The sequence below is a fragment of the Phallusia mammillata genome, chromosome 3 (assembly GCF_965637545.1).
Source record: "Phallusia mammillata chromosome 3, kaPhaMamm4.hap1.1, whole genome shotgun sequence".
In the NCBI taxonomy this organism is placed as follows: Eukaryota; Metazoa; Chordata; class Ascidiacea; order Phlebobranchia; family Ascidiidae; genus Phallusia; species Phallusia mammillata.
Window position 1 is genome coordinate 19,962,578 of NC_137254.1, and position 27,782 is coordinate 19,990,359.

The window sequence follows — 27,782 nt, forward strand, 5'->3', positions numbered from 1 at the left end:
GCGTGTTTTTGCGGATTTACGGTAAACAAATGTTGCGGTGATTTTTTAATTCTTAAGAACAAATTTTTAGAAAGCATTAACCCAACAATAAAAAAATTTTGTTTGTATTTTTTTGCACTATTATTGTCGTATAATTACAAAAACAATAAAAAAGAACGAAACAAATACTTTCAATTTAATCTCTTGCTTTGACCCAGATATTGTCGTCCAAGGTCGGGTTTTAAACACAATTTTTTTCTAGAAAGCTGTAACAGTTGTGTTACAGACAATTAAAAAGCGATTTGCTGCAAGTGTATACATAACTTTTCATTTAACTTTGTTTCGCAAAACGAGTTTTTCATTTAACTTTGTTTCGCAAACGAGTACCATTGACCTGTAGTAACCTTTAGGGTGTACACACCAAACGACTGTTTGACCTTTTGACACCGTTTTCAATAGCACGCCGTCCTTGGTGTTCAACAACACCGTTTGACCTAATATATACATGCCTTGAGTATTTGATTCAAAAAAAACGCTACGTTATGGCGAAAGAAAGTTCTGAACTGTGTTAGTAATACCTACTAATTGACCTTAAGTAACCCGTGGTCATGCAGCGGCCAACCTGACACTGAGCATTTAAAAAAAACTTTTATCTTGCAAAAAAGTCAAGTTTATTTTTTCATATTTAGTTTGTTTAACAAAGTTTTGCTTGACATATACGAAACCGAAGCACGCTTATTAGGTTTAAATCGCGTCATATGTGTGAAACCTTTGCCAAAACTGAAAATGTGAGTGATAACTTAATAAAACGAAATAGCATTGCTGTGCAAAACAGCTGATTTCTAATCACCGAAACGACGTCTCGTAAAACGTCTGTCCAACGTCAAGCTGAGCCCTCCCGCTCTGCCCTATTATTCGTAAACGTACGCTCTTGGGACTTCTGCCTACAGTGTCTTTCTTGACCAAATGAGCGTTAGACACATTTACGTTTCGGGGGCCTGTGGGTGTGTCGCTGGGTCATTCGGGGTCAAACTTCAGGTGGACCAAGTTCAGATTTATATCTAACATATGTCCAAATTTCAATAAATTTGAAGCACTCTTTCTTTACTAAACGAGCGTTACAAACTAGCGTTAAAAATTTTACGTTTCGGGGGCCTGTGGGTGAACCGCTGGGTAATTTGGGGTCAAACTTCTGGTGGATCAAGTTTGGATTAATATCTAACATATGTCCAAATTTCAATAAATTTGAAGCACGCTTTCTTCACTAAACGAGCGTTACAAACCAGCGTTAAAAATTTTACGTTTCGGGGGCCTGTGGGTGAACCGCTGGGTAATTTGGGGTCAAACTTCAGGTGGACCAAGTTTGGATTAATATCTAACATATGTCCAAATTTGAATAAATTTGAAGCACTCTTTCTTGACCAAATGCGTCTCACAAACCAGCGTTAGACAGAAAAAAGAAAAAAAGAAAAAAAGAAAAAAGAAAAAAAGAAAAAAAAAAAAAAATACGGACAAAAACAATATGTGTCCCCTTCAGGGAAGGGGACCCATAATTATCTTCAATGTGATTAGTAACTACCCAATAATGATAGAAATAAAAAGAACACAATTGATTGTAAAAAAAAACAATGCAGCGTAACAAGTAGTCAAGAGTAAGCAGTTGGAAATCACCACATAACTGCAACATGGTTAAAACATAAAAGAAACGCTGTAAAAATGGCCTTTTTTACCAGATTAAATCCAGGTAAACCAGTGTTTTTAAAAAAAATACCATTACAAATCATTTGCCCTCAAATTTTGTCAGAATTAGGCGAACATTCGGTTTAACCCAACGCGGTTTAACTAAGGTTTACTGTAACACCAAACACGATTGACAAAACAATTTTAGAACGAAATTCCAATCTGACAGTTCCATTTAAAATACAAAATATTATGTGTTTATGATCTAAAAGCTGAACCATCATCTCGTCAAGTGGAGCAATGTTTTTTGTGGATAAACCAATGAAGTTTTTGACACTGCTTCGAGCAATAGCACACCTGAAAAAGCAAAATAAAAGATTCTGTAACTTAGCATAAACCAACACTCAAAAGATCACCTACTTTCTTGCATCTACTACATTTTAGAGGGGATGCATTGGTTGCACATGCTTCGCAGATATTGTGACGTTGTGATGCTGCATGCATACCACTAAACATGCTAAATAAACATGACAGTGCTGTTGGATCCGATCCCTGTAGTAACAAAAAACAATTGCATAAAACACTTTTCATTTCAAAATAAAACAAATATTTAGGCTACTGGTCTTCAATGGTTGTTGCAAATAAATGTATTATGATAAGCAAATTTTGCAAAGTCTTCAAAACAACTCAGCATAGGAATACACACATTTGTAGATATGGTAAAATTACTTACAATTTTTACAGGAGCAATCGTTTTCACAAAGTATTGCAACAGGGGCATGTCAATGTAAGGAAATTGTTGGAGAGACTTTCGAATTATGTTTTCCACTGTAACCTGAAAACCATCTCCATCAGAATGAAGTAATCTAAAAAAAAAGTGCAATGAATTACAAACTGTGAAGAGAGTCAATGGCAAGTAATAACCTACTTTTTTGCCAGTGCATCCCACTTTTGAACTCCATTTTGTTTTGCAAAGTCATAGCAAATTTTTAGGATTGAAGAATAGTAAAACAACTTCAGTGCCAAAACTTCATCATAGTCATTCCTGAAAACCCAGAAACAAAACAGTGTTTGTAAAAAAACAAACAGAACATATTTTGTACTTTGTTGTAACTTACTTGGATCGCACACATTTACTACAAAGATCCATCAAAACATTTTCAGCTTTCTTAATAACTTCTACATCACATAGTTCAGGACTATCTTTGATAAACAAAACTATCTGCAAAATATACATGTGCTTTGTTTTCCATAGTTCACAAAATGATACTTTTATATATTTCGCACTGCACTTAAAAATAGTATATTGCCACAAACAATTTCCTACACTGATAAACCTATACAATTGCCAAATTGCTTGTAAATGTTATTTTAAACTGTTGAAAAACTTAAGAAAATCAAGAAACAAATGTTCGCTTAAAATCGATTCAACAGGTAACTATTGGTGTTGTGTAAATCTAAAAATCCATAAAAACCAATTTTATTTGATTTTGGTCCGTCGTTTTTGATCTGTGTTATGTATCAGTTGTGTTCAACTTCAACATAGTTTCGCAGCTTTGAGACAACCTACCTTGACAGGGTGTGGATTGGATAAAACAACTAGTTTTTGTAGTGGACCAGCAGCTTCTTCAGGAAGACGAGGATCATTTACTCCCTGGCATACAATGTAGGGTTCCAACTTATTAAGTGAAAGAAAGTTTTTTATTGCAGTTGCACATTCGTGTTGCCCTGCAACAAAGTTAAAATTTGCTTGTAAACAAACTGAAAGTTTTTGTGAGTATTAGCATTCGAGCTGTTCTGCTAAGCTAGGTACTAAATATTAACATTCAATAATCCTGTTCATATAAGGAAGTAGGTTTTCAAAATGCATCAGTTACATTTATTTTTTATCACATTCTTGGTAAATTTGTTGTCACATTGCTAAATTTGTGCTCTAAAACACCCTTATTCTTTCTTTTCTTGTTTTAGTAGAGTCACTAGTTGTACATGGGATTTAAATTTGGATAGGTGTGCGACTTTTGAATCACGCTTATCAGACAATTCATTTTTAATGACATTTGCAGCATGGATGTTGTTGAAGTTTTTACCAACAAGTTTATGAAAACAATTGCACAACATAAGTCACAAATGCATTCTGTTAACTATAGCCTGAGTGTTTTGAAATTTATTCACAAAAATATCTGGTGTAATTTGTCGAGATTTACCCTGAAACCTAGCTAAATTGCCTTTTTTCTTTCCCCTTCTTAGAAAAAAAACAGGCTCATTTTTCTATAATTTACCTAGGTAAATTTGTGTGCATCAACATGTTTACTGTCAATTGTGAGTTAGAAATTGGTCACTTCACCAAATTTTAACGTTTTACCTCAGTCTAATAACTGATAATTACTTACCTACAAATGATGCTAGTTGTGCAGCTGTTTTTTGCACTGAATTCAACTTTTCACTATCAGCATCATTGTCAAGTAATAACTGCACTGTTTCAAGTTTACCTTCAAAAACATATCATGGTGAGTACAAGAAAACATGCATACTTAGCTGATTTAGCAGAAAAATACCTGATAAACAAGCCATCATCAATGCAGTGTAATTGTTTTCATGACATGTGGCATTAACATCCGCCCCTTGGACCAATAAAAATCTACATATCTCCGTTTGCCCCTTGTAAGCAGCTTGCATTAAAGCTGTCATGCCATCCTTGAAAATACAATAAAAGAATATATCTTAACTAAGGTATTTTGTTTTACGCAGTTTCTTAATCAAATGATATGACCAAACAAACAATAACATGTATGCAGTAGCAGCACTGCAGTTCATGAATTTACCTCATTATATACATTTTTGGGGATTGTTTCTTTTTCATATATTTCTTTGATGTGTTCCAAGTTACCTAAATAGGATTAGGGATATCAATACAAATATTCAAAATCCAGCTTGCTGAAAATTATGTTTAACCTTTAGTGATATATCAATAAATCAATCATTCAATTTTATTTTGTTCACAGCGCACAGATTGAACATAATAATAATTTAATAACACACGTGAAATAAGCGGTTTATTGGATGACAAAAAATTAGGCTGGCGTTTTGGGCAAAATGTTATGGTCTACATAAAAATAACTACCACTTTTGGGGCAAAAATGTAATGGTTTACATAAAAACGAATATACAAAAATAATTTATTCTTACAAAGATATTGCAAATATTAGTAGAAAAACAAATAAAACAACATTTACGTAATTATAATAGCAAATAAAGTGACAACTGGTAATTTACGTTATCAGATGCCTTACCATTGTCAATTTCCTCAAATATCTTTGATTGGACTGATTCAGTCATAATTTCTCGTTGACACTCGCTTGGATCCTCGTAGAATTTAAAAGGTAACGCACACAAACGCTGCTTAATAGACACTACAGTGAGCCTGACTTCGCTTCTGCACTACACCGTGACGGAATAAATTGTTTACTTACTTTCGCTGTTAACACGTGCGTTTCTCTCCTAGATAGAAACAATAGTCTCAAAATAAAAAAAATGCTTTACAGCCATAACCAAAGCGAAAAAAACCCTATACCTCAGAGTTGGCAAACTATCTCGTACAGCGAAAATATTTTGTAGGGCCCTCAATAAAATGACGAACGTTCGGTGTACTTAAATTGATTACAACTCAATAGTCAACATAACACTGTGGGGGTTTGTTATGTCGCAATAAGGTGCTTCCGAGTAGCTACTAATCATTGGAGACCATATAGTTTATTACAGCAAACCCAATTTTCAAAGAGTCCGGGCAACAAATTTCATACGAACCGGTACATACCAACTTTCGGTCTTTTACCCTTTAAAACTGACAACAGATGGTATACTCGTTTGCCCAAAACCCACTTTTTTACAAACATAATTAGTGGTCGGAACATCGACTATATTTGACTTACGATCGACCGATGTGACAGAAACACCATGCAACGTGACACAAATCAGTCACTAACACTCCTCACAGCGGGAGATCGAGTGGGATTAATTTTTCAAATGAAATGTCAATTCCTATTTATATTTTACAATGACCTCAGTACACCTCATTTGTATTGATTTCAATTGTAATTTATTTTAATAATAGGACTAATGAGTAGCCTACAGCTCCAATGGAGCCGACATGTTGAACCAGCACACCAACGAAGAAAACCTCTCATTCAACGGGTCGATTTTTTCCGTTGTTTTGGTGACAATCCCCAGAGATTTTTCATCAACATCTTTACCAAGGAAAATCCTAACCGAATTTTAAGCAAGATACAGTCACTTTGAAGTAAAAAGCTTGCTAAAAATCGATGTCAATTAGCCGAAACTGCGCTGGAACCTTGCGAAAAGAAAATCAGTCATGAGAATCTGACTTCACTTCGGAAAACAAAACAGGCGGTAAATGTCGAAGTTGTTCCATGTCACAGTAAGTGCTGGTTTTGACGCGGGAATGTGGAAACTTTCTTTCCAACTTTTGCCAACGGCCAAGAGGGAAAACAATACGGGTGGCTAGACCGATAACAAGACCAAGAGAAATCTGCGAACACAATTGCTTTTTAATTTAAATGGACTCATCACAATGATATATGCGCTACAAAGAGACAACGACATTTCCTAATTGCTATCAAAACATTGTTAGACATGAAATAAGTTAGTTTGAGCAATTCTAAAGTAACAAACATTAAAAGGTCAAGTATTTCAATTGTTTAAATTGGGAATAAACTCAATACTTTTTAATCATAAGGTGTTCTAGTAAAAGGCTGGATTTGCGATCATCTAACCAATATGAAATAACCAAAAAATAATATTATCACTTCAACATACGGGTCCAAATTTGTTGCTGTCGTCACTCGACCTATTATTGTCGCCTTCCACCCAACAGTGACCGGGAGGTACCAAAACTAATTTGTTTTTGTATCCAAGTGTTCTAACTGTGTCTCCTTCCAGGCCTATCACCCGTTTAATGTTGATGTCATTAGGGTTGCGTGGTGACCTGTAAAATTAAATTAAAAATACTTACCAAGTAGACAACCTGTGTTCGTCGTAAAAACGCAAATAACAGATACGTGCAAACGCGGGTTTTTAATGTAGTCTCACATATACACATTCCTGTCGTTAAAAAAACACAATCAAACGTTTTGAAGGTATACTATTTGAATTATGTTAATTTGCAACTTTTTACAAAAGAAACAGGTTAGTTTGAAACAGTGGTTCTCAACCGGGGGTCAAGGGGATCCGCAACAACTTCTAATTCGCGCACAGCGAATTTGATAAATCGCGATTTAAAAAAAGCTTCGGCTTCGGTGTTAGCATGAAACTTGTTTAAAATCGTTACCGGTATTCATAGGTAAAAAAACAAAATGCATTGCAACATTAAAATCAATTGTGATGCAACAGACGTAAATTGTCAGTGCAAAACAACGTCACATCGCAATGCAATGTGTCTTTCTTGTTGATTCCCCACGTCGCAACCCAAACAAAGGCATTAACCTTTCGGTTGTGGACCGAACGCGGTTGCAATTTTATACACCATGTTTTGGTTGCCAAAAATTACGTTACAGTGTCGAAAAGGGTCCGCAAGGGCAGAAAGGTCAAGAACCACTGGTTTAAAATATACTTATAAAATATTAGTTTCGTGGTGCCTTGTTACGTCTGTAAAACAAAACCGTTGTGCGACAACAAGTTGTGAACCATCGAAACAAACCACTGACAACAGGTGTAAATTGAAAACAAAACTTGTATAATAACAAATCATGAGCAACCAAAGGCACAGGTCACTGTTAATTGCTTTTGCCACACATGCGTAAACTCCCAAAAGAATAAGTAATCTGAAATGAAAAACAAAAATTACATACGTGTCAAACCCAGAATCACCCGCCGACCTAGGAATCGATGCTATTATGTGAAGCGCTGATTGGTGAAAGCAAAAAGCGCGACACAGCGTTCCCTGATTGATAGAACAATTACAGGGCCCTGTAAGACTTATAGAAGGATCAAGCAAGCGATCAATACATTCGTCTTCCCGACAGTAATTAGAAATTTTCCACGTGACCTGCTCGACCAGATGGTTGTTAAGCTTTGATAGACGGCTGTGGATTTTTTCGATGAAGTAAAGCGTTGGGGATGTGGGAATATACTTCAGCGAAAAAACTCTCAAAAAAGTGTCTGAAGGGCACCGAAAAACTTATTGCAAGTCCTAAGTGTTGGGACAGCGTCGGGAAAGTGAGCAAAGTGCATCAATAAGAACTCGATTAAAAATTCTCAACCGCTTTTCATAATTTATAAGCTTCGCTGAAACGAGGCCAGGTGCGGGTTATCGTAGTTCATTATTAAATAGGTCGCACAGAGAAAACGCAGAACAGGATGCGAAAACACATTGTGGCAACACGCGGACAAGTGCAACGAAAGATTTGATTTACAATAGCTTATGTCAATGCTTTGGCCAGTTGTATATGTCATCTGTATACAAATAGAGCGACGAGACAGATATAACGAGGATTATCAGTGTTTTTGACAGAATAGGGGCAATGGGAATTAGCATAGTAATGATTATGTTTATGCTGTTATGCTGTGTGATACAATGTCACTGTCATATGTCGTGGAGTCCTGCTAACTGCTCAGTGCCGTGCAAATGTAGTACAAAAGAATGGGCACAACCTTACCCACCGTTTCAAACCCTGCAAGTTAACACTGTGGACTGCAGCGGGAAAGGATTGGCAAGTCTGCCTTTGATTCCCAATGATACGGTCGTTTTAGTTCTGGATGACAATAATTTCAGCAACCTGTCGTATGTAATTCATACACTATCAGAACTTTCAAATCTACAAGATATTTCTTTGACACACAACGGAATTTCAACAGCCGAAATTACCATTGGAATTAGAAACCTACGACGCCTGACCCTGAACGACAACAAAATCAACCAATTATCCACATCGTTTTTTGGCTGGTTTCCAAATTTGAGCGAATTGTGCATCCAGCGAAACAAAGTCAAGTCAATTATAAGTAAAAGTCTAAAAACTATGAATTCAATGCGCAGCTTGAGATTAAATTCAAATGACATCAGCAATCTCGAATGGATTCGGAATTTGACAAACTTTCCCAACCTCAACATTCTCTCTATTGGTGGAAATCACATGTTCAATGAAGTTTTGCCCAACAACGTATTCGATGTGTTCCCCAACCTCTCGGTTCTAATAATGGCCGACATGAACATCGCAGTCGTGAGCACTGGCACATTCAATGGGCTGACCGCACTCCAGTCTTTGGATATGGACAACAACAAGATTGTACAAATTCCTACAGAAGCATTATCAAAACTACAAAATTTGCGTCACTTAACGATAAATAGAAACCTGCTTTCTAAAGTCGGTCAACATACTTTCCGCAACATGTCATCTATTGAAACATTTGTGCTTTCCAACCAACCGTTTTTACAGTTCGTAGACCACCTTGCTTTTGAAAACCTACCTAATTTACAAACAGTGTATTTATCAAACAACCCTAGACTTTCTTATATCGCCGGGGATTCGTTTCAAGATTGTGAGAGGCTTGAAACTTTGGACATTCAACACACTATGATAGAAATTGTGAGCCCAGAAATATCAAAAGCACTACCTGCGCTCAGAAAAATCTATCTCAAAAACAATCCAGTTAACTGTAACTGCATGATGATGTGGATAAAGGAATGGATTCCAGGTATTCAAACTTATTGTAGAGTTAAAAAAAACAAAAAAGGCTTTTTGGTTCTCGGTTCCTAGTCTACTTTAAAGCCAGCGTAAAAAAATATTAGCAAACGATTATATTACAGTTTTCCAAAAACATGTGAGACGGGGGTTGAAACAGTTTGTGGAGTTAGGTAGCGCACATAAAATTTCAGTGGCACATGCATTTTAGATTTGCCATACATCTTGTAAGAAACTTTTTGCTCAAAGCATTGCGTCGTAAGCTACCGTCTCTGGTTCAAAATACATCAGAAGAAAACAAGTGGGCATTTCTGCGATAGGGCCGCGCTCTTACTTTAAAGATAATGTGTGCGGTAAGTGTGTAACATATTGTAGTGCTTGCACAAAGCTAATCGTTTAAGAAACATAAGTAACCGATTACAAGCACGATGTTTAGAGCGTGTGACACAACATTCTGCACTCAAGGGGTAAGAATGGGTTTTATTCTGAGAGAGTAAATAATCTCGTTTTAAAAATGTCATGTGAATTTAGGATTGCTGAAATAGCATGCCCCATAACTCCATGTAAAAGTACGACAAATTTGGTATGCGATCAACTGATTTCGTTTGCTGGCTAATTCAATGGTGCGTTTTCGGGAAACCAAAATTAGTAGGTCGTTGCATACTGCGTATATACTTTGCTAGTTGCGCCACTGCTTTAGTATTGTATTACCAATATGGAGCAAATAAAAACGAAATTTACAACAGCGACTAGGATGTGGTGTGCTAGTCGCGGTCCCGAACGGTTAGTCATTAGTCGCCAGGCGACCACATTTTTACTCCCCTGGTTTAGCCAAAATAAATGTAAATTTTCCCTTTTGTACAATAAATCATATAACCATCAATAAACCTTTACTTTGGTAACTCTCTGGTTTCTTTGTAAATGAAAATTTTTAACAGCACAAGATCAAGGAACTAATTTGGGCACAGAAAACATGATTGTCTGCAGCAGTCCACCACAATTTCGGGGAAACTATTTAAATGATGTAACTGTGGAGGAAACTAATTGTGCACCAACAGTGGAACCAACATTTCCTTTACATATGGAAATCAAACAAGGAGAAAAACTGATCCTTAATTGCAGGTGAAAAAACTAATCCTAGAAAAAATTGAAAAAAATAACTAAATAGAAAATAACACAACCTTATAACTAACAACTTTTCATTTAGGCCATTAGGTTTGCCAGAACCACATGTTTACTGGATACTACCGTCTGGAATAACTCTACACAACAATAGTGAAGCTTTAATGGAGGGATACTTATTGGATGAATTCGGAACACTTGAGACAACTAAGGTAAATACTTTTGGTGCATTTCAATTTCTTAGTTATCATTTTAAAGTTTTTTTTTACTTTTTGTGCAGCCTGAAGAAGGTCAATACACCTGTGCTGCAATCAATTCCCAGGGTAGAGCAGAACGAAAAGTGTGGATAAAAAACACTGCAACATCAAGCACAAATGTGCCTGCAGATCCCACAACTACACAAATTACAACAACTAAATTTCTTTCCACAACTAAAGAAGCATCTTCACATACCACTTCCAATGTCATAATGTCAACAATCCAACCCACTGAAAGTACCACATTTTCTCCTACACTACCACAAGATAATTTTCCTAAATCCTACAGTGAGGAAAGAGAAACATCTTTAGATAACATATCAACAACAGAAGTTCTTCCAGTTCTAGCAACAAACCCAATTACTACTTCACCAAAAATAGGTATTTTGAACACTCTTTAATGTATAACTTATGTTTGTGATAGCAAGTGCAAAATCTAAACAAAAAAAATGACAACAGAAATACAAACAACTCATAATCAGAAGGTCGAGCTACCTGTTCCATCAATAGAAATCCTAAAGCTTTTACCAACATCAGCTCTTATTACATGGACTTCATATGAAAAGGTTAAAGACATCAAAAACCTGGACAACTTGGTGATGACAATAACACTGGAGCACAACAACCAGTATGTGTAAAAATCAGAGTATATAAAAGCAATAATTTTGTTTTTACAAATGGGTGTCTTTTTAAAGGGTGATTTACAATGACAAAGTGCAACCATTTGGAATAATGCCAGATTGGGAAATCGAAACCCCTGAGTACAACATATCTCTTCTTGAACCTGATCAGACATACAAAGTAAGTGCAATGCATGAGTCAGTAAGTTCAACATCAAGGCCATATGACCCAAAGTTATGGTATTTCCTTTTTTCAGATTTGTCTTTCTATGAAGTGCTGTGGAAGAAACCAAGAAAATCACTCTTGCACCAATTTACACACCAAGAAAGCAAATGTCATAGAACGAAAAAATCCATCTTTGATTATAAGTGTAGTTTTAAGTGAGTAACCGCAGTCTATTAGATAATCTCAATGTCTATCATCATAATGTTATCAAGTCAGTCATTAAATGATTGATGGAGTCTTACACTACATAAAAACTCCATATTTTATTCTATCTATAGTCTGTGCAGGTGTGACGATTCTAGTCATTGGAGGATGTTTTGTTGTTTTCTATGGAAAATCATTTTCATTCTTCCGATGTTTACTGATGCCAGGAAACACAACTCAATACCAATCGTTAGGAATAAATGATCCATCAAGCCAAAAGCATATTATACCCATGAATGAGTTATACCCACCACTAATAGACAGCTGTCTAAATGACAAGGACAATGCTAAACCAACCGACTGTCTTATAAACACTCAAACAAGTGCTGTGTACACATGACCAGGAAAGTTTGCTACCAAAAAAAGAACTGATCCATGCATTCATGCAGAAACTAACAAGCTATTGTAAAGAAAAATTCAATTGAAACTTTTACCTGAATGTGATTATGTTTCCTCGTTGAATTTGGGAATAATCCCTTGTTGTGATTGGTGTTCGGTCTAACATCACAATGTCTCTTTGTGAAGTTGAATCAGGATTAATGGTTGGCTAAAAAAGTTGACTTTTTTTATTATTGTGGATAAACTTAAACCTGTTTTAAATATCGTGGTCAATATCAGTAATTTGCTTTACTGTGCAAAATTGTTTTTTTGCAGTTGACATCTATAATTAACTGATCCTAGTAAAGACGCAAAGCCAGAAGTAAACTTTAATCTAGTGTTATATGCAATAACTACAACTCTAAACAAGACTAATACAGTGTTTTAAATCGTCAGTCAAATACTGTCTTCCAATGTACAAACAAACTTAAATTTTAATAATACAGTTTTGCAAAAGCTTTGTGGTCACATTTGTTTACATACCTGCATAGAAGATCCAGTCACCAATGTCAGTGAGATGTAATACTTGTCAACGTAAACTAATATACATGCTCCCGTCAGAATTGGCAATATATTGCTACTCCATTTTCCAGCAGAATGTTTAGCTGTTGTGTCTATTGACCTTATAAAAAAAGGTTTACAGATATCTTTACAAATGCTCACATGGATTCCAAAGAGCACACCCAGAAGACAGTTGACAGCAACTTACAGCTTTCTTATATTTCTGGCACCAAAATTGACTGTTCTTTTGTAAAGCAGTACAATTTGTTTCCATATTACCATGTTTCATAGAAGATGGTGTTGTCGCATTAATTTTTCTCTAGCATTAACAAAACTGTCAAATACATAAAAATTTAAAACAGCATTTGGACTAATCTACAAAGTTATTGCTAATTCATTAATCTCCAACTCTTGAAAAGAATAACATTTGTCTAACTTATGTTTGTTTAATTTTTCACTGAGTTTATGTTTCCAACAATCTACAACAGGTTTTATTGCATCCGATAAAGACTTGGGATAACTAAACGAATACATATTGTGTATCTGAATATCATTTTCTGAACATTCCTCATTTTGTAGAACATGTAATTTAACACACACTTTGTTCAAAATCAAGGGACATGCAGAAAGACAGTTTTCATTACTAGTCATATGGTCATACCAATACACAACAGGATAGTTTAGTAAAACACCAAACACTGTTGCAAGATTGCAATGATCTGGAAGATCAACTGTGACACAATGTAATTGTGATGTTTCTTTTTTGACTTTGAAAAAAGCTGTTTCCAACAACTGCAGCAGAGTTGCCAATTCATTGCTAATCCGTTGTATTGTTTCTTTGCAAACATTGTTAATCGCTACTGGGTTCTTATGTATGTGACTGACATCAACAAGAAAAGTGGTAGGCAAAGTTTCGTCTAAAGTTGAGGTATCACTTAAACACTTTTCACACAATTTAGCACATGTACACAAATTTACAAACATATAATCATCATTACTGAAAACTAGCAAAGAAAATTCAGATACTTGACAATCATTTTCCAAAATGCAAAACAACAAAATGTCACATAAACTGCTCAAACTGCAAGTAAATGCATCATGTAAGTAGGCACTTTTAAATCCCCACAATACTGCAAAAATAGAATTGAGAAAATTGAATACAGCAGTTTTTCGTGGCCTTGATTGTCTGTTCATTTTTTTTAAAATATAGTTAATGTAGCTTTCCATTTTTAAAAGGAATTTGAGCTTTCTGTTCTCAACAACAATAAAGATTCAGGAAATAGGTTTAAAATTATTTCAAGATTCTTTTCAAGAAAAGTGCATCAATATGTTCCTCCAGCCATTTGTTTCCTTCTGTCATGTTCAAAGTTACAGATGTCACCATTTTAACTATATTTTGCACTGAAATCAGAAGACAATGTTTTTAATCAGCTTATTAAACAGAGCCATAGATCTGTTTATGGGTTTATAAGACAAGAGGGTTAAAACTTCAATGCGTAATTTTGCACGGTGACAAATGACAATAAATATTCTCATGTGTTTCGAAAATATTTAGGGATTTCCCCAACCATCTAAAGTGCATTTCAAAGTACGTAAAGCGTAATTTCTTATCATGCGGAATAAAAAAGTCGAACCGGAACTGAACCCGAACCCGCGAACTGGTTTGGGTGGTTATTTCATTAAACCTTCACCGAACTATTAAAAAATGTAGTCTGCATTATATTTTCTAAACAGCGTACTGTAGAATACGCGAGGTATAGGGTGTGTCAAAACACGGTCAAAATTATTTTGGAGTTTGATGAGGCCATTTGGATGATGGGTAGAATTGAAGTGAAACAAGAGGGGATTTGCAGGGCTTTAAAAACCGCCGGTTTGAACCAGGTAATTTGCCCGAACCGGAACGAAACCCGAATCCGCAAAACCCGAACTAGATTTATTATAACCTGAACCGAACCCCAACCCCTAAAAACAAAACAAAGTGAACCCGAACCGAACCTGAAATATGACAAGCGGTTCGACTCCCTGGTTTTAGTAGTTTAAAATGCGTTTTATTTTTTTATAGTCACCTGTTATTGGTCGAACCATTGGTGGTCTACTTGATAAACTGGCAAAAGCAAATAATTCGTTTACCTTACCAGGCTCCACAAGAGGGGGATGCAGCCGGTGCGCCGCACCGGGGCTCATGATATACAGACATAAAAAACCTTGATCGGGATTCGTCCCCGGGAGTGTCCTGAGTTCGAACCCCGTAAAAAAAGAGTCCAGGAGGCCCATAGATTAAAAATTACAGTGTCAAATGTGTATTTATTTTAAAATAGATTCAAAACTGAAAAAATGTTGATGCCGATTGCAGAATGTGGATTTTGATTTGTTAGTAGTGCAACTCTATGCAACAAGTTTTATTATTGTTACGTCGGTGCATGCGCGAACTGTAGCGAGATCTCTTTTTATTGTTCCTATTTTTTGTACCACAGTTGTGCAGGTGGGGAAGGATTAGTAATGTCAACGGTAGCATTTATTGCAGTATAAGTCGTGTAAGTTATGGTGTGAATTGGCATACCTTGTAATTTAGACTAGGATATGGCATAGTGTTAAGTGCACATTTGTGCTGACTACATAGTGGTGTTGAGTTTTCTGAACGTAATAATAGCATTTGTCACACGTATTTAATTTGGTCATATGTGCTAAATTTCATAACGCAACAGTTGTGTGTACTTTGCTGTCTGCCTTCCTAATAGAATTTTTGATTGGTCTGAACGTACCTCACCGTCAAAACACCTTGTTTTATACAAGTTAGCAGTGATGGGGTTTCGAGTCCAACTTGAGTTACCATTTTCGTCAGTACATGCATTTGAATAAACATGTAGCCTACACGGCCGCACAAACTCGTCTCAGCGGCCGTACGGCCGCAGGTTGTGCACCGCTGTACTATAGGGTTCAAGGGGACCTAGAAATTGACAGCACCTGCATATTTTTCTTCTCTCGAGGGCTCTGTACCTTACATATAACATTAAAACTTTTTGTGAAAAAAATAACACGAAATATTAGATTTAACGTGCACAAAACAGGAATTATGGTTTTACGTTTATTCACTTGTAACGCATTATTGACACACCCACTATTTCCACGTACCACGGTGTAGGATACTACGACACTCCACCCAAGAAGACATAAACACCACAAACAACAAGCATTCACACAAACACGATACTTCTAAACAGCTGCCTAATCGGATGTACACTGCTTACACGTTGCAAGCATACTTTGCTGCAGGCTTTTGCTTTTAGAAAACGTAATCTTGCAATTCTTGTCAGACAACGTTTTTTTTTTCAAGAAAACAAACCCGAGGGCAAAACAATGTCGTTGCATATAATATAAATGTTGAACCATGTTTACCCCTGTCATCAGTTTTTATTCAATAAGTACAAAATGAATAAGGTTATTTTGTTGGCTCTGTTTTGCACTGTTACATGCGCCATGCCGATGACTAATCAAGTCATAGTGAAGAATTTTTTGAAGATTATACAACGTAAGTAAATAAAATAAAACTTGTGTTTCGTCTTGGATGGTTCTGATTTCGTAATTGGTAACAAGGAGAAAGTCGATAAAATTATATTTTAAGAAAATTCTCTATAGTTTAATGTCACACAATCATGAATAAATTTGTTTTAAAACTGTTTTTGTGCCTTACGAAGACCTATAAAAGGTTGCTTGGCTAAAATATGTGTTTTGCAGGTAATAAGAGCATCAACGAAAACCTAAAAACAGATTGTCCATCGATGTGTGGAATAGAATGTCAGCTTCCCAGATGCTTTGCAAGTGCTATTAGTAAGTGTGATTATAAAATTTATAACACTGTCAAATTGAGTAAGTCATGGTGGTTTACTGTATTTTTATCCAATGTTATTCAAATACAGATTTTTGTATGTATTTTTAAAATACTATGCAGCATATCATTTAAAATCTAAGAACAAAATTTATTTTGGTATACAAGGCCAACAAAAATAACATTTGGTTATTATTGTTGCAGAAGGTGATGGGCCAATTTAGCGCCACAAAATTCGCGGCGCCTATAGTTACGCTCGATCAGTCACTAAAATCGAAATTCTTACCCAACCTAGTCTACAATTCAATTTCTTTTAAAAATGTTTGATCACTTAAATCTGCTCAACAAGCAGTAATTCGTGGTACGGATTCGTACGTTTGTGTTTCTTAATTTTGAAGAGACACGTTTAGATTAATTTACAATCGTAAACCTTCGAGTCGTTTTACTTGCTCAGATTAACGAAATGGAGTGATTGTTGCCCTAAGATTTGCTAGTGTGACAAGCACTATTATGCCAAATTTGTTTTACAGACACTACATCCGGAGATGCGAAACAACAACTTCACATGATCAAGACGCAGCTTCAAGATTGTGTGACATCCAACCCTTGCTTTGAGTCAGATATCGTTGAAAAGTTTGAATGTGTTTTAGGAATCTACGAAACTTGTGATATGTGTCTCAAAGATTATTGCATTGAGAAAGAAACATAATTTCTAAGCATGTGTATGTGTTTCGATGTAATATATATTCTATTTGAATTAAAATTTCCTGTACAAATGACATTTAAATGTTGACTCACGTGAGTTTGCTTCTCATAAAACACGTCAAACAATAAATGCAAACTACATGTGTATTTGATGTGCAGAAGAAAATAAAATTTTGTGAAGAAGTGCAAATTCAATTGAATAATTGTATATTGGGGAAAGATCACAGTTTAGTAAAAACAATATTTTTTTGCGGAAATCAAAGTTTACAGATGATTAGGCAGTATAAAATATATAAAAAAAACATTTTTCGTAGTCCTATACGATCCGGTCCGTCAACTAATTATTTTATACTTTAAACATGGACTGGTGTCATTCCAGAACGTGGACGGTGGTAGAGTCCGTCGCTTGATGGGGTCCCACTACGGCAAAAAACAAAATTAATATTAATAACCTTACAACCATGAAAATTAAATACGAGATACCCTTCAGACACCAGCACAAATAGATAGGTTTACAAATCCCAACAGTATTATAGGAATGTATCACAACTTACGATGGACTTTCTGTAGGGATGCTGTCCATCAATGATTTGGAACCGAGCGAAGCCTGCGAACCTCCAATGCACGGAGCAACTTTGCTGCGTGGGTCTAAAAGCAAAGAGTTTGACACAACAGTTTTTTTACATCCGCTTAAACAGCTAAAAATAATTAGTAGCCCGGCCAACACACCTAACAGTTCTCTTTCGATGGAAAACAAAAAAATACCAAACATTATCTGTTTGGTATATAGTTATAGTTAAACATGAAGTAGGTTATCATATATATATATATATATATATATATAAATAAATCTTTTTTTTACATATTACAAAACTATTTACAGAACCATACTTTGTTGTAAAACAGTGTAAACTTTCTGCAGCTTAATCGTCATGAGAAAGCTTGATGCTTTTTTCACTTTTAGTTAAGGAACAAAAACTTACATCGTTTCAGATAACAGGCAAGCCCAATAGCACCGGCGGCCAGCACGATTGACAAACCAATAGCGACACCGATAATTATCCAGGTACTGTCGCTTTCTGATCCAGAAGATGGAGCTGTTGTTGTAGTGGTCGAAACTGTGCTTGTCGATGCGGTTGTGCTGGTGGTAGATGTCGTCTGCATGACACAAAACTTTATTAACAACGGTATAATATTGTAAATTATGTTTTCATACACGAAACGCATCACAATCTATACCGGTAAGAATTATCAATTTTGGTCAACAAAATAAGGCGCATACCAGCAGAAGTTTATAGATTGGAGAAATAACAAAATTACAACATACGCTTAGGGCTGGTTCACTGATTTAGCTTTTGCATAATTTGTCATACCATGTACCTCATGCCGCGTGTGGTATGTTTTAGAAACGAATACCTGTTATTTTTCAGTAATAACCAACTTTACTGTTGGCGCGCAACGGTACACGTAACGTAGTTGAAGTAGCACTGTGTAGGAAAAGGTTTTCTAAGAAGAAAATGGAGTTTACTCACTGTGACAACACAGACAGTCAGTCCACATTGAGATTCAGAAAACTGAATGGCATTTCCATCAAACATCAAATTGGGACTTCCATTGATATAAGTCGTCAAACCTTCCACAGCTTGTAACACGTCATCATTACTGCGAGCGTTGATGTCAAATGTCACTTCAGTGTTGACATCTAGTTGTGCAAAGTTACCAGTTTTTTTATTTTTTTATTTTTACAGTTGCTGAATCGTTAGAATGCACACCTGTAGTGTCGGCAACATCGAGTGAACCAATGTAAGCGCCACCATCAGACACTCTGTTGTTACCCCCAATAATCACATCAGTCAAGATGTTGTACATGTAAACTTTGAAAGTCTCCATTCTGGTTGTTGTGTAAGGACGCCCCATAATCAGAAGTCTGTTAAGAGAGATTTGTTTATTTTAATTTACTACAGAACATTTTTGTTTACTTACTCTAAAAGTATATTAGGTATTTGTTGAATTATTACGTTTTGTGGTTAAAAAAGAAACAACAGTTTCTTACTTGACGCTTTGGGTTGCTGCCAAACCTTCATGGATATTGTCTGTGGATGAGTCGTGGAACTATGATGAAACAAAATAAAAACAATAAGTTAACACCCTAAAATATATAAATAACACAAAAATCAAAAAAGTGGCGAATGTTATTCCAAAATCTTAAGTTTGTTTAATACAACAGCTGTAACTCTAATATATTTTATTTTGTTTATTTTTCGAATAAATATGGTTGTTGAAACTACAAAAATGAGTTTTTACACAAACCTGTATTGGTTCAGCGGACAGAGACATATCATACGCAGCAGGTTCTGGTGTGGTGTGAATTCGAAACAGTACATTGTATTTATGGTAGCTTCGTGTGTTTGATATCTTCAAACCAGTGGTGGTAACTGTACCCGTTGATGTATCAAAGGTGAATGTGGTGCTTCCAGTGACTGCTGAACTTCCATATATGGCGTTGTCGTCCAACGATACAGTTGCATGCCAAGTTAGACCCTTCAAATGTAATTAAAAATTTGATATGTAATCTTAAAAAAATCAGTTAAAAGTCATTGAAAAAAATTAAAAACATTTATTTTTACCTTGTGATCAATATTTTGTAACAGTTGTCCCGAACTATCGCGGAGTTGCAACGTCATAAGGACGTCATCACCATGATTGTATAGTGTGCCGATTCCTGATGTAAACACTGGTTGCACAACACGTTGGGTAACGTCAACCAATTCAGTGTGTTCTCCGATGGTTATGTCAGCTGGCTGCGAAACCTGTAATTCGGTCGAAAATTAGATATAATGGAAAAATATGAACATGACACAAAACGTTTAGTTACTATATTCGTCAAACACACATGTACATCGCCATAACCTTTACAAGTATTGCTTACCCTGAACCGAAGAATGTAACCTTGTCCCGCATGGGAAATGGTCAGATCGGAGAAAACTGCACTTCCCTATAACAAATCGGTAATTAGTTCACGAGCTTTCGAGGTGTTAATAGTTAAACATGTTTAACTTTCTGTTTTTTGTTGTTGGGGATCTTGGGGGCAATTTGACAAAATATTATCTTGCTCAACTTACGTTCGAAACAGCTACGGTTGTTTCTCCACTAAGCGTTGCTAATGGATCAGCGTTGCTTCCAGTTTTGTCCAACTCAACAGTGATCATCCATTGACCTCCCAATGTTGTTACCACATCACCCTAAAAGTGGAAAAATGATTTAAAGGCACTTCGGTTCATTTTAACAGCTGATAAACTAGATAACAAAACCAGCAAATCAAATTTATTGTTTACAACAGTATTCGAATGTACTAACAACATTGTGCCGGAATGAAACGGTTTAATATTTATAAAGTAACGGTTAAATATGTATCAGATGTGTTGGAGTCAAACAATTCTGCTTATGTCAAGGTTTTTGCATTTTTAGTGCTTTTGTACCGCGTCGTCTATAAGTGAAACCGTGAGAACTTCCGGAAATGCTGTAAGTTCTTCCACAGTTCTTGAATGTTGAATACTAAGAGCACTTGGGACTTTGTGCACGATAACATCTTCGGTGTAGTCTACAACATACAATACGTTAAACTCTATGAAAACGTACACTGATGTGGTACAAAGCACATTTGCTTGTTTGTAACTACAACAGATCAGTTTATTATGAATATTTTGTTCCAATCACTGCAATGTGTTTAGATTGTTTGAAACAGTTTTAAAAAACGGCAAACTTAGTTTTACTGAAATGAACTTGTAGACCTACATAAATTACTTAGTTAAAGATTTCCAAAAAGTGGATGACTGCAAATGTCACTGCAAGAAAGACACCAAACCGAGTATCTTATACAAACTAAGTAAATTTGACTTCAAAGTCACCTGTTGTGTTGGTAGCTGCCGTTTGAGTTGACATTCCGATAACAGTCGCGTTGACAACTCGGAAAATTGTGCCTTGTTGGAATTCCAAAAGAACCTATAGACACAAAGGCATTAGCGTAACCACAAAATGAGAAAAAACAAATTACACAAAAATTACAAAAGATTTTTACATAAAGCTTGGTTTATACCCGGTCTGTAAGCTCATTTAACTGTTCAGCGGTGAGAGTGACAGTTGTGTTGATGTTTGTGTCGTTTTGAACTTCGTCACCGAATTCGAGAGTCACTTCGTAAGTTTGGATCTGTCGTTTGCGTCTGACAGTATAACAAAACATACGTTATTGTCTGTTACACCTGCCACAAGTTATTTTTAAGTTGTGGCAAGCAGGATACAAATTTTTACCTTGATTGCTGAGTTTCTCTTACGATATCCACCATACGTATTTTTGACAGCGGTACGTCGAGGAATCTAAACACAAACAAGAAATATTTTAAAACATGTAAAAGAAAACAAATACGTTGTTATATAAAAGACAAAGTATACGTACGTTGCGAGGTTTGAAATAATGTTTTTGCCGAAGAAGTCGTCAATGGAAACAGCTTGAACTTGAAACGTGATCAAAACCAGCGGAACAGTCACAATCTCGATTGGCTCAGATCCCCTCAAAGTCACATACAAAAGCCGCGTGGCAGGGTCCATAAAGTTTGCGCCGTTTACAGCTGAAAAGTAGAAAATAAACTGAAGGTTAAACAACTTTTAAATTAAGATTTTAAGACTGCAAAAATAATCTGTGTGTTGATTAGGCCTACAAAAAAAACAACGTTCAAATGACACAGCTGTGTGCAAATTAATAGGTTGACCACTTGACAGCAAAGTTCTTATTAATGTAAAACCTTATAGTCGGTAAAAGTGTGTCGTGAAAACAATTTGGAAAAGTCATGGCGCCACGTTACCATGCCTAGTTAGGACGTACTACACAAAAACAATTAAAAAAAACTTAAAAATAGGTATTCGGCTTACTTGAGTCAATGGCTGGTTTATACCCATCCGGATTATCTGCAGAGGGAGCACGCCTTCCCCAAAATTCTCCTTCCGTGTCGTAATATGCGTTTTGAGGTTGGATAAGTAAATGTGATATGTCGCGATATATGTCCAATCTCTCCGGGCGCGGAACGCTAAAAATATTTCGTTAAAATATTGCAAAAAGGCAAAAACCACATAAATTTGGTAAACAACACTTACTATAATGCTATACGAATTGTTTTTGACTCGTCGACGTTGAGCAAATGGAAACGTAAATTTCTTGGTGGATATCCGGTCATAAACATGTCATAGTGAACACCGGTTGCCACAATCATGAAAAACGTGGAAAGCCGTTTTTGACAGGTGTAACCAAAACACCAACCGTGGTCTTGCGGTCCTAAACATCAAAGCAATCGTTAAAGCATCAAATTTCGAAAAGCATATTTTAATATTAGTATTTTTTTACTTGACTTTAATTCAGTTGAGTGGACTTACCAGCATAAAAATCATTTGGTAAACGTATCGAAAACTAATCAAACAAACTTAATAAGGCAGTTTTAATACTTTTAATGGACGAAAACTAACTTACATGTGGATTAAATGTACTAAGTAACCTCACAGCCCTGGACAAAAATACTTTGCTTACAATAAGGAAATGTAATTTAACCAAGTTCCAAAGCAGTATAGGTATGGCAAAATGGGCCCAGAACAAAATCTATCGTCGCTGTCTTGTAATCGCTTTTGATCATAGTGTGAAACCGCGAGACATTTACCCGGTACAAGGAAGTATTGGTAAGTCTATGACTAGTTTAAGTTATTGTCAGAAATAAGAGTGGTTTTTAATGTATTAAATTTACCATTGTTAAGATCCATATATTTGTCACCAAGCAACGCAACAGGCGACAACCTCCTGGTTTCAGTGTCTTCATCCAAACTTTCAACAACTAGCATTGCATAATCCCTCGCATTCGGTCCATGACAGTCATAAGCTTGCCAGGCAGAGTTGTAGACACAATCATCACTTCGAATGATACCTAAAACAATAAGGTGCAAAATGAAATAAATCATTTCTTCAAAAACAAATTATCCCTAATCCAAAGAACTTTAGTGTGTAAAAATGACAAGATAATGTATGTGTACAAACCACGATGGTCAGCAATGTCAGAAACATCAAATCTTGACCCGTCTGTTGCAGTCACCATGGTTTTCGGGACTCTGTAGTCGCCAAGTCCACGTGATATTTCTTCAGGATCATCCCAGCCAAATTCAGCCTGTAACGCATTGTACATTGAAAAAATAAGATATAAACACCACAAAAGGAAAAGCAGCCAGTACCTCAGGTATAACGGCGCCTACACCACCCAAAAAGCTTCCATCTAAATCTTTAATAAGAACTTTCTTTTTGGCGTCGCATTCCATGTCCACACAGTCAGATGGATTAACTTTGCTGTGGTAAACAAAAGCCAATGAGTATTATAGTAAAAGTCCTTTCAAACGGGTTCTGGCGAAAAGTTGAACACAAAAACATACCACAACAAACTTACAGGTCAGCGCAAATCCTTCGAAAACGAATTGTAACAAGAACAGATAAATAACGTAGTGTCATTGAGAGCCATTTTAAGTTAGTTAAGCCTATTCAAAAATATTCATAAACTTTTTCATATCTTAGAAAAGTTACCCGAGACTTGGTCGGTCCAAAAGCACTTTGCTCTCTTGTTCAACATCGACCAATGTTATTGCTTTCAGGTAAGTTGGATGGAATGCGTCCTCGTTTGACGGATTGGTGAAGAAGACCAGATCTCTTGCGGTGCCATGTGCTTTGTAAGAGTAAGCAGTAAGCCCTGTTGAGACAATTCAGAAGCATTAACTATTTATAACCACATCAAAGACGCGCCAGTTTTGTAATAAAACGTTTCAAACACCTAGAGAGGTTACAAACTAAGTTTTTACTCAATTAAAATGCTATTTACCACAAACATATACGAAAATTATAGACCTGATATGTTAAGAAGACCGTGAATTGCTGGGTAGTTTTTGTTTAACTGGAATGGTTTAAATGGAGCTCCATTAGGTCCGCTTTGGAATAACGGCAACATGACACATGTACTTCCACCAGTGGGAGTGCGAGGGGACTTTCTGCTGGGGCTGGAAAATGACAAAGGGACATTAAAACAATTGAATAGGCAATCTACACGGGATACAATGCCGCAAAAATAGCTGTCGCGATAGACAATGAGCTAGGTCAGTAGTTCTCTAACTGTGCGTCGCGACGCCCTGGTGCGTCGTTTTAATTTTCCAAGGGCGTCGCAGAATAGTTCCGTTTTGCTTTTGTTGTTGTATCAATTAACACAGCTTTAACAATAGGTTTCCTCATTAACTTTTATTTGCTGGTGCGTCGCAAGTCCAAAAAACTTTTCCAGAGGCATCGCAATAAAAAAAAGTTTGAGAACCACTGAGCTAGGTTAACAAACAATAGAACGAGCAGTGTAAATTACGAGTTAAGTCTGTTGAGCAGATTCCCATCATTAATCTCATCCATGAAGTCCCGAGCTGGATCAAATGAAGCACTTCGCCCAACACACAGAACATTCTCCAACTTTGCAAATTTGTCTTCGTATACATGTGACTTACCAGGAGGGCCGAAGATCAAAGGCATATATCCTATCTAAAACCATAAATTCATTTCCAGTAAAAAAAATTTGCTGTTTTGTTGATGAAAGAGTTTGCACAGGAGCAATTTATGTAAATCACTTTTTTACGTCCGAATGGAAAATAAAATAAATAAGCAATCTTTTCTTCGCTATCTTAATTACTTTACATACAAACTGTAGATTAATACAACTATATCTTTAAAGTGTATTCAGCAAGAAAAAAAAGAAACCTTAGTTCTGCAAGTGGTACAGTATAGCAGTATAGTTACCGTTGAATCTACGATGACTGTATTTCGAACCACAACACTGGTTGAAGTCTGATGATAAATTCCATAATCCCAAGCTTTGTAGACAACAAAATTTCTAATCATTGAACATGAACCAATTCCATCTTCCAAAAAGATTTGAATTCCGTGTAAACATCCGTGGGCAATGTTACCTGCAATTATCATTTGTAGATTGAATTACAGTTGAAGTTACTATGTATGCGACAGTTTTTAGTGCACGCTTGCATTGTATTCTGCATCTGTGATGGATTATTGCTTTAACTCGGCAAAGCTTTACACCAAATAAAAGTTTCCATTGTTCTAAAAAGTTAAAAGTGACTTTGACTAGGAGCATTGTAATTTTATTCTTTTAAAATCGTCACTGACATCGTGTATTTTTTATGATTATTTAAGGGTAAAAAACGATTTTGTGATACCTGACCATGCATTTTCATCATCAGCAGCATCGCAAGCTTCACCATCGATGTGATAACAGAGTCGTTCACCACCAGAGGCAGCATTGTCGATCAGAACCACATTCGTCGCTTCCGACACTTCAAAGTTTGCTTGCCAGTCCTGTAACATACTTGAATTGTTCGCAAAACGAATTGTTTAGGTATTGCCACAAGATGTTGTGGTCAATTGACACCACATTTAACACCAAAAATCAAAGTTGTTAAAAACGTCTGGGCATATATGACTTAAAGTGAACCAGTCCACAAAATAGCCGTCCTTGTACCATTGTAAGATGTTTAACAGAAAGTACCAGGCCTACGTTTTTTACGCCATGGTTGCGTCTCCGAGTAGCATATGCATCCTTACACATACAAATGTGTTAAATAGGTCTACACCTATTAAACAAGCACCTATTAAGAAGCTGGTACAGCTACATGACTGTAACTCGAATCCAATAATCGTTTCATTTGCATGGAAAAGTGCACTTACGAAAAAAGAACAAAAAAACTAAAATAAAATAACAAAATCGTTTCAGAAGTGCTCTAGGAAGAGCAAATGTAACAACGGAATCTAATAAAACACCTTGAAGTTAGTGAGTTCCACTCGCCCGTTATAAGCACCTCTGAAGAGCACCATTGATACCAAGTTATGTTCAAGTCTGTGGTTGCTGCCGGTAATCCTTATTCCTGAATAAACAGCAATAGTTATTTGTAAAAACAACTCCAAGCGGTAAATGTGTGTTAATGTTAAAAGACCAAGTTGTTTCGTTCCACATATATCAATTTGTTACGCTTAGGACCAAAAACCGAACACCCTATTTATACATATAATGATCACAGCATACCAACCCACAAAATAGGGAAGTATATTAACAACATCAATAACACAATTACATGAACATCAAATTTCACAACATACCGTCGTGAATGGTCCGGTGAACAACGTTATGTGAGATGTGAATCCCATTAGCACCGAACGTTCCGATTGCAGTTGAATATCCATCATGGAAACTGCATCCGGTGACATAAGATGGATGGGATGCTGTCACGGTTCCAGTGTTAAGCCAAGCAAGGGAGAAGCGGGGATCCCATGGATCGGTCCAACCCTCTTGTCCAGTGCGATGGAATTCCACATTGCTGAAGCGAGCCCATCCTATAAAGTACAAAGTTGGAAATAAAACCTAACGACAAAAAATTAGGGCACAATAATTTTCATTCAGTCTCTGCATCCATTTATTTCACAAACACCTAGTGAAGCCAATGAGTAGTAGAAGCAGACGCTGGTTGTTTCTCACTTCATTATAACAGTGACAAAAATCTGTTAAATACTTACCAGTGACCGTAACTTCGCCGGACCGAAACTGGCCAACAAGCACCCGGGCCCCGAATGCTTGTGCATCGATCTCAGTATACTCTTCTCCTGTATTAATAAAAAAGGTCTTGTATTACAATCATAAACAAAACCCTTGAATGATATTTTATGGTAAAATGTCTAAAATCCTCAGTAAAACTGTAGCATGAAATATTGAACGAACCAATAATTTTGATGTTGTGGGTAAGCAGTCCGACTTCAGCTCTCATATCATAGTCATGACCATTGATAGAATAGGATTCACCGAGATGGCGATACTCCAAAGGATTTTGAAGGCCAATGGTCAGTCCGTCATCCGAAATTGAAGTAATCACATTTTTCTCTGTTTCAATTGCCCTGTCGCATGATAAACATTTTCCAGGGTGATTCATATACTTTTTTATTTGGATCACTTTGGTGTCAACCACATGTCGCCATTAAAAAATAAACTCCTTGTTACCAGAAGAAGAGTTAAAACAAAATCTAAGCAAACTATAAGAGATGCTACTAGTTTTAAAGTAAAGTGATTTTGTTGTAAAATACATTAAACTTACTGGTAGCCAGTGGTGGTTATCACAATGTGGTCACCGACGTTCCAATCAACAGCGCTTCTTAGCTCAATGGTCGTATCATCCTCGATGGCAGTAGTTTCAAGTTGTGTCCAGTGTACAGCTTTCACCCTACCATGGAAATCGCAGCCTCCGAAGCAACCCAATGCTTTGGATCCAAGATTTACACCTGGTCATAGAAACACCATTTGAGTAACTGTCGTGCACCAAAGCGAAAAAACAAAAACAGTTTGCAGTTTAAACCTCTGTAAGCTGTACATTGTACACTGTGAGCTACGTATTGCATTTTCTTTTTTTTTATTCACACACAAACCTGAACCTTTTTCTCTGCCATCAAAAAACGTATTGTAGTAAAAGCTTTCATTTGTT

The 27,782-nt window shown here is 36.3% G+C and overlaps 5 protein-coding genes across 6 annotated transcripts in view; 2 read left to right on the top strand and 3 right to left on the bottom strand.

Annotated features, from left to right (window-relative positions):
• Nucleotides 1-1,574: 1,574 nt before the first annotated feature.
• On the bottom strand, nucleotides 1,575-5,324 carry LOC145218901 (ankyrin repeat and MYND domain-containing protein 2-like). Its single transcript, XM_080086300.1, has 10 exons — nucleotides 4,950-5,324; nucleotides 4,482-4,546; nucleotides 4,215-4,353; nucleotides 4,050-4,148; nucleotides 3,230-3,387; nucleotides 2,778-2,881; nucleotides 2,588-2,704; nucleotides 2,393-2,525; nucleotides 2,080-2,211; nucleotides 1,575-2,016 (listed from the first exon to the last, which is right to left on the bottom strand). Exons 1-10 carry the CDS (start codon nucleotides 4,993-4,995, stop codon nucleotides 1,948-1,950), a joined length of 1,062 nt encoding a protein of 353 aa, XP_079942426.1. The 5' UTR covers nucleotides 4,996-5,324; the 3' UTR covers nucleotides 1,575-1,947.
• A 69-nt stretch (nucleotides 5,325-5,393) lies between these two features.
• Nucleotides 5,394-13,022, bottom strand: LOC145218902 (mitochondrial inner membrane protease subunit 2-like). Its single transcript, XM_080086301.1, has 5 exons — nucleotides 12,870-13,022; nucleotides 12,644-12,782; nucleotides 12,217-12,329; nucleotides 6,493-6,661; nucleotides 5,394-6,205 (listed from the first exon to the last, which is right to left on the bottom strand). The coding sequence occupies exons 1-5, from the start codon at nucleotides 12,941-12,943 to the stop codon at nucleotides 6,023-6,025; spliced, it is 678 nt and encodes a 225-aa protein (XP_079942427.1). The 5' UTR covers nucleotides 12,944-13,022; the 3' UTR covers nucleotides 5,394-6,022.
• LOC145218898 (uncharacterized) lies at nucleotides 7,782-12,618 on the top strand. 2 transcript variants are annotated; one of them, XM_080086294.1, is made up of 8 exons: nucleotides 7,782-9,366; nucleotides 10,292-10,475; nucleotides 10,561-10,687; nucleotides 10,756-11,113; nucleotides 11,192-11,360; nucleotides 11,428-11,533; nucleotides 11,610-11,733; nucleotides 11,866-12,618. In XM_080086294.1, the coding sequence occupies exons 1-8, from the start codon at nucleotides 8,196-8,198 to the stop codon at nucleotides 12,120-12,122; spliced, it is 2,496 nt and encodes an 831-aa protein (XP_079942420.1). In that variant the 5' UTR covers nucleotides 7,782-8,195; the 3' UTR covers nucleotides 12,123-12,618. The 2 variants fall into 2 exon arrangements, with proteins under 2 accessions (XP_079942420.1, XP_079942419.1); XM_080086293.1 differs by having other exon boundaries at nucleotides 7,783-9,366; nucleotides 11,857-12,618.
• A 3,030-nt stretch (nucleotides 13,023-16,052) lies between the features above and the next one.
• LOC145217620 (uncharacterized) lies at nucleotides 16,053-17,339 on the top strand. The gene is made up of 3 exons (XM_080084911.1): nucleotides 16,053-16,190; nucleotides 16,397-16,489; nucleotides 17,018-17,339. The coding sequence occupies exons 1-3, from the start codon at nucleotides 16,091-16,093 to the stop codon at nucleotides 17,194-17,196; spliced, it is 372 nt and encodes a 123-aa protein (XP_079941037.1). The 5' UTR covers nucleotides 16,053-16,090; the 3' UTR covers nucleotides 17,197-17,339.
• Nucleotides 17,319-27,782, bottom strand: part of LOC145217618 (fibrocystin-L-like) — a 39,899-nt gene continuing 29,435 nt past the window's right edge. The window contains exons 63-92 of the mRNA XM_080084909.1: nucleotides 27,399-27,582; nucleotides 27,029-27,201; nucleotides 26,827-26,913; nucleotides 26,413-26,646; nucleotides 26,077-26,180; nucleotides 25,476-25,614; nucleotides 25,042-25,211; nucleotides 24,617-24,786; nucleotides 24,118-24,266; nucleotides 23,800-23,962; nucleotides 23,457-23,568; nucleotides 23,266-23,392; nucleotides 22,979-23,155; nucleotides 22,341-22,518; nucleotides 22,119-22,273; nucleotides 21,646-21,817; nucleotides 21,501-21,566; nucleotides 21,289-21,412; nucleotides 21,101-21,194; nucleotides 20,672-20,793; nucleotides 20,315-20,434; nucleotides 20,122-20,187; nucleotides 19,820-20,002; nucleotides 19,503-19,733; nucleotides 19,246-19,304; nucleotides 18,965-19,119; nucleotides 18,725-18,894; nucleotides 18,176-18,350; nucleotides 17,747-17,840; nucleotides 17,319-17,612 (exon numbers count right to left, since the gene is read on the bottom strand). Of these exons, the coding sequence (XP_079941035.1) occupies nucleotides 17,546-17,612; nucleotides 17,747-17,840; nucleotides 18,176-18,350; nucleotides 18,725-18,894; nucleotides 18,965-19,119; nucleotides 19,246-19,304; nucleotides 19,503-19,733; nucleotides 19,820-20,002; nucleotides 20,122-20,187; nucleotides 20,315-20,434; nucleotides 20,672-20,793; nucleotides 21,101-21,194; nucleotides 21,289-21,412; nucleotides 21,501-21,566; nucleotides 21,646-21,817; nucleotides 22,119-22,273; nucleotides 22,341-22,518; nucleotides 22,979-23,155; nucleotides 23,266-23,392; nucleotides 23,457-23,568; nucleotides 23,800-23,962; nucleotides 24,118-24,266; nucleotides 24,617-24,786; nucleotides 25,042-25,211; nucleotides 25,476-25,614; nucleotides 26,077-26,180; nucleotides 26,413-26,646; nucleotides 26,827-26,913; nucleotides 27,029-27,201; nucleotides 27,399-27,582 (4,220 nt within the window). The 3' untranslated portion in view covers nucleotides 17,319-17,545. The remainder of the gene's footprint in view (nucleotides 17,613-17,746; nucleotides 17,841-18,175; nucleotides 18,351-18,724; nucleotides 18,895-18,964; nucleotides 19,120-19,245; nucleotides 19,305-19,502; nucleotides 19,734-19,819; nucleotides 20,003-20,121; nucleotides 20,188-20,314; nucleotides 20,435-20,671; nucleotides 20,794-21,100; nucleotides 21,195-21,288; nucleotides 21,413-21,500; nucleotides 21,567-21,645; nucleotides 21,818-22,118; nucleotides 22,274-22,340; nucleotides 22,519-22,978; nucleotides 23,156-23,265; nucleotides 23,393-23,456; nucleotides 23,569-23,799; nucleotides 23,963-24,117; nucleotides 24,267-24,616; nucleotides 24,787-25,041; nucleotides 25,212-25,475; nucleotides 25,615-26,076; nucleotides 26,181-26,412; nucleotides 26,647-26,826; nucleotides 26,914-27,028; nucleotides 27,202-27,398; nucleotides 27,583-27,782) is intronic.